General features: G+C 37.3%; 1 protein-coding gene across 1 annotated transcript; it reads right to left on the minus strand.

Annotated features, from left to right (window-relative positions):
• Nucleotides 1-514: 514 nt before the first annotated feature.
• Nucleotides 515-3,930, minus strand: LOC119192333 (2-iminobutanoate/2-iminopropanoate deaminase-like; the record flags this gene model as incomplete). The annotated part of the gene is made up of 2 exons (XM_037446149.1): nt 3,563-3,930; nt 515-739 (listed from the first exon to the last, which is right to left on the minus strand). Coding segments are annotated over exons 1-2 (413 nt in total), but the record flags the coding sequence as incomplete, so codon positions are not given.
• Nucleotides 3,931-5,449: the final 1,519 nt, after the last annotated feature.

A 5,449-nucleotide genomic window follows, 5' to 3' on the forward strand; every position in this document is an offset into this window, starting at 1 on the left:
TCAGTTTAATATTTATGGAAGAGATTCATACTAGCAACATTAAAAAATATTTTGTATATTTATTTAAATAACAAAGTAAACAGTATTAAAGAGCGAAAAGTATGCTTAATACTATTTTTAACAGTGTGGTTATTAGTTAGCAACTAGTTGAAAAGGTATGTTATACGTATTTGTGGTGTAGGTAGGTATTTATAGGTTACCTACTTCGACAACAGCCTAGTACTAAGACCTCATATAATCCTTAGTTTAGTGCTCTATTTTATAAAAGTTGGGATATTTGCTCAATGGCACGAGAAAATCATCCAACGGCATACCTATTACCTACACTGTAAGGGGTCTATTATACCTTCATACTATAATTATAGCAGGCTTACTATTATTTCAGGCATTGGCCGAAACCACATCCATACTTGGCTGGCTGACGGACAAAGATCTTAGTAAAGTTGAAACCCTAATACGTATTGGAGTAGTGTGATGGGTATCTATGATCTATTGCACATGTATTAATACTAACATTCTGCGTAAATCTTGTTGACAGTTTGAAATCGTCCATATTAACGAGTAGTATTGTCGTTTTAATAACCGACTCAAGGAGGCGCCTCCAGCCTCCAATATATGTTTCAAGTTGGTGAGAATCTGCCTCGTTTGAGCCTCCGCACCGCCGCATACTAACTGCGACTGTTGATCCATACCGAGCACCCCAGACACATAGAGGGTTTTATCAGCCAGAATCGCTTGGCTGAAAACAAACAGAAAATATTGTAGCTAAAGTTTTAGGTAGATAATTTCATCACCCGCCCTGTGGAATGGGGGCGTTTGGAGAATTCCACCACGGTATCCCCTGCCTGTCGTAAGAGGCGACTAATAGGGGCCACGAAGGGGGTCGTCGGCGGGCAGCAGGAGCTGTCTGCCCTAGTGCATTTTTGTGCATTTTGCACATCTTTCGGTTGACCCCGGATGGACGGCAGTGTGCTGTTGGCCTCACACTGCCGTAGACGCCGAGGGCGTCCTCTGGTGCGCGGGGCTTTAAGCCCCCACAGGAGACGGGCCGCAAGGCGGCATCGCGCAGGGGCGGCTGCGGTCGCAGACTAGTCACTTCAACCGGGCCACCGCGGAGTTTTAGCTAGTAGGCCGTGTATAGGTTAAGTTGTATATAGGGTTAGAGACTCGGCCCGGCGGTCGCCTGAAGGTCACCATCAAATCCGGGCGGCTCAAAGTCGGGCCGTAAGGCACGGTTACCCCAGCATAACCGCTCAGTCGCCCCCCACGAAGGCTGGGCGGTAGTAATAAGGTACTTTCTCCGCGAAAACAAAAAAACATAAGATAATTTCATCACGGTGCGTCCAATCTTAAATGAGTAAATTCCCAGGATTCTAAGCAGTTAGAATGTTAGTGTTTTAAAGTGATACTTGGAGACTAAATCTTCCTATTTATTAAAAGAAACGGACTTAATTGCATGCTTGCAATCAGCTTGACTCGTTATTTTTAAGGAAACAGGTGCACCACGAGTGCGAAGTAATTGCAGGCGTGTAGATACCTGTAGCTGTGCAGAGCATTTACCAGGTATCAAGATTTTATACCCAGATAGATCTTTAAAACTCCCTGGTTTCTAAAACTATACTCTACGCCGTGTACTCAACTAGTAGATACTGATAACCTTTTATTATCCAAAACTGATGGATTGATAACACACTTATTGAAAATGGATAGAGAATTCTGTTATTGATGCTACATTTTAATTTGAAAACGATTAACATTATCATCAATAATTGCATGATTATTGATAGATTCGTCCTTAAACATCAAAATATAGTTTCATGTCACTAATTATTCATTATTCTCTTTTGATTAAATAATTACTGATTTTTCTTTTTTGGAATAAATTTCTTACAAGTCATCTATCTATTATCTATTATCTTCTATTACTTATAATAAATCTGTAGAGAGGTCAATTCTGTCCATGAAATATATTTCAAAAATAACTATCAGGGGGTGATTAGGGATCGATACTGAAGCCAAAAATGCAATTAGTAAAATTTTTGTCTGTCTGTCTGTCTGTCTGTCTGTATAACCGTTATAGAAACTAAAACTACTCGACGGATTTTAACGAAACTTGGTACAATTATTTTTCATACTCCTGTGCTGGTTATTTTATACTTTTCATCACGCTACAATTAATAGGAGCAGAGCAGTGAAGGGAAATGTTGGGAAAACGGGAGAAGTTACTCCATTTTTTAAGCTTCCGTCGCGTGTGCAACCTTAATGGTTAAAGCTACATAGAAATCATGTATGACGGAAATGTTCTCCTTAAAATTATGTAAAAAATATCCCACAACAGCATATGTCTATCTTTTATGGTTGACTCACAATGACACGTGTAACTCCCGATAGCTTAGCAGTTCGAAGCTTTCTCGTTATATTTGTTTACTAATCTTAGGAACTATCGGTCCAAACTGAAAAATTCTTTTTGCGTTGGATAGCCCTTTATTTGTAGATTGCTATAGGCTATATATCATCACGCTATACCCAATAGGATCGGAGCAGCAATGGCTAATCTCTGGAACTACCGGTCCAAACTGAAAAATTCTTTTGCGTTGGATAGCCCTTTGTTCGTGGAGTGCTCTAAGTTATATATCATCACGCTATGACCAATAGGAGCGGAGCAGTAATGGCTAATCTTAGGAACTACCAGTTTGAACTGAAAAATTCGTTTTGTGTTGGATCGTCCGTTATGTGTGGGGTGCTATAGGCTGTATATCATCACGCTATGACCAATAGGAGCGGAGCAGTAATGAAACATGTTACAAATACGGGGACAATTTATTCGTTTTGAGAGCTTCCGTTGCGTGCGCTGCGTAAACGGTTAAAGTTATGCAACAATGATGTATGTCGGGATTATTCCTCTTAAAAGTTCTAAAAAATATATTATAAAACAAAGTCCCCGCTGCATCCGTTTGCCTGAACGTCTTAAACTCAAAACTACCCAACGTATTAAGATAAAATTTGGTATGGAGACAGTTTGAAACCATGGGAAGAACATAGGCTCCCGGGAAACTACTACTTTTATAATGGAAAACTTTAGCCTGAAAAACTTTATAGGTATTATAAATTATAACGCGGGCGGAGCCGCGAGCAAAAGCTAGTTTTAACTATAAGTAACTAATTAGACTTAAATATATTGAATTATTTTTTTCTATGAATTACTGGAGTTGGTGGTTATTGACTAATTAAGTATGAACTATTCTCAATAATTCAATATGAAAGGTACCTACTCTAAAATCAATTTTATATGCTTTATAATGATGTTAATGGGACGCACGCGCATAAAATTATGCGGACTCAAGAAAATTTTGGTGCCTACGGTTGTATAATACAGTCTAGGTACAGTTTATTATGCCACGGTAGGTACGAACAGAATGACACGTGATGCAATAAATAAGTAGATATAAGCGGTTTTGTCCCACTTACCATATTACTTATCGCCTGTTTACCGTTTACTGAGTTTAAATTACATGTACTCTATCTAGGTAAACAATCAAATATAAAAGCAAGCAATACTCACCTATAAGGTCCAACGGGTTTATATACATCTGGTGACGAAACAATAGTTTTAGTCACTTTGTGAATATTCGTTTTCGAACCGGTACTCATTTTGGAAACCACGTCTGCTTTGGCAGTGATCTTTACACCGTTTGTGCTCATGTTTAATAAACGATAGTATGTAACAATACGTTGAGGTCGAAAGTTCATCACAAGAAAGACAACTACTTAGTAACTGAATAAAGCGGTTGTTAAATTATGACATTTATTTCCTATTTTTTGTTTTGCTTTATCATGCATAACAAATCACAATAAATTTATTTTACTCTTATATGACACACAATATAATAATTTTATATTTATTACGTCAATGTCAGGCAAAGTAAATTTCCAAAGAGTAGGTAAGTAAGTATAACCTATATGTACTAATCTAGGATTGATCCTACAACCTGCATTATATATATTGAGTACTAAAAGCTAAAAAGCACTCTAAATTGATAAACAAAAATACAAATGTCGCATCCTGCAATCAAAAATAAAACCGCCGCGAAGTTTAAAACAATGGCCACCTCACTGGCTCGCGTTGCGTCTACAATATTAGTTATCAGAGAACAAATATTCCCTACTAGAGACCTTAAAGATTTATGGAGATAATGATTTATCTAAGTGTAAATAAAAGGACAAATTAATCTACAGTTTTATTATAGTGTGACCGCGAGCGCTGTACTGCGCCTTAGGTAGCTGCTCGGCGAGGAGCAGGGGTGGAACAGCCTTGTCCCCGGATGGACGACGGAATCAAAGAGCATTACACCGTCGACGTTCTGACTGACTTCTGAGCACATAAATTATTTTCCGCTGGACGCGAAATGATGGTGATGATAATGATTTCTTATGTTTACGCGAATGTTATAGGTACAATCGGCCAAGTTCACGCTCGACCACCCTAAGGGTGAAAATAACTTGGCAAAAATGTTTTACTACATTTGGGAGGTGGGGCTTGGGATCAATTGCATAGATCGATATTAGTCGTTGGCCTGCTGGCTACATGCAATGACGTTACGTAACACCACCGAACCGCTGCTGAGTGTATAATAGAAAACGAAATTAAAATTGATGCGCGCACGTCTATGCTATGACGATAATTCCTATACTTGTAAGATGCATATCGTCGGCTTAAAGAACGTATTAACAAAAGTTTTATAGTTTGGAGACAATCGCGATTTACAGTGTTTTTATTGTTGAATTTTTGGCATTATCTATTAATAAATCAGAAACGACATTACGTTAGTTATTTTATATTATATTATGTGTCTGATTACCTTCTTTTTATGTTTTAACAAACCAAAGTTTATGTTGTATTCAAAAAATATTAATTTTAAACCAATGTCTGTCATATATTTTGTCACAACTGTATTTTGTAGTAAATTATGATTAGCTACTTTTTTAAGCCGTTTTGTTTGTTTTTGGTCTCTTTAAACCCTAACCCCCTTATTCATAAACGTTTTTATCGAAGGATTGAGCATTGCTTTGATAACAAGTCTGTTTTTCAGCTTTGTTTATCTGACAGCTTACTATTAGTTCAGCTTTGTTTACCTGACAGACAATTAGATTCAAGTTGTATCTCAATATTAGCCAATCACAACGTCCCTATGAACGCACTGCGAAGGCTGCCATGCAGTCGTGCGCTAAGAAACAGACTTGTTATCATAGCAGTGCTCCGTCATTAGATAAAAAACGTTTATGAATATGGGGGATAGTCTATAATTAATTTATTAAATAAATTTAATGGCTGCATATTATGATTGAATTTTGAATCGTAAAAATAAAACAGTTCAGTTTATTCAATTCGTTCAGTTTATTCGATTCATATTATAATCATAAATCATAGTTAATAGATTTCATTATTTGA

This window comes from Manduca sexta, unplaced genomic scaffold, assembly GCF_014839805.1.
Source record: "Manduca sexta isolate Smith_Timp_Sample1 unplaced genomic scaffold, JHU_Msex_v1.0 HiC_scaffold_2629, whole genome shotgun sequence".
Lineage (NCBI taxonomy): Eukaryota > Metazoa > Arthropoda > Insecta > Lepidoptera > Sphingidae > Manduca > Manduca sexta.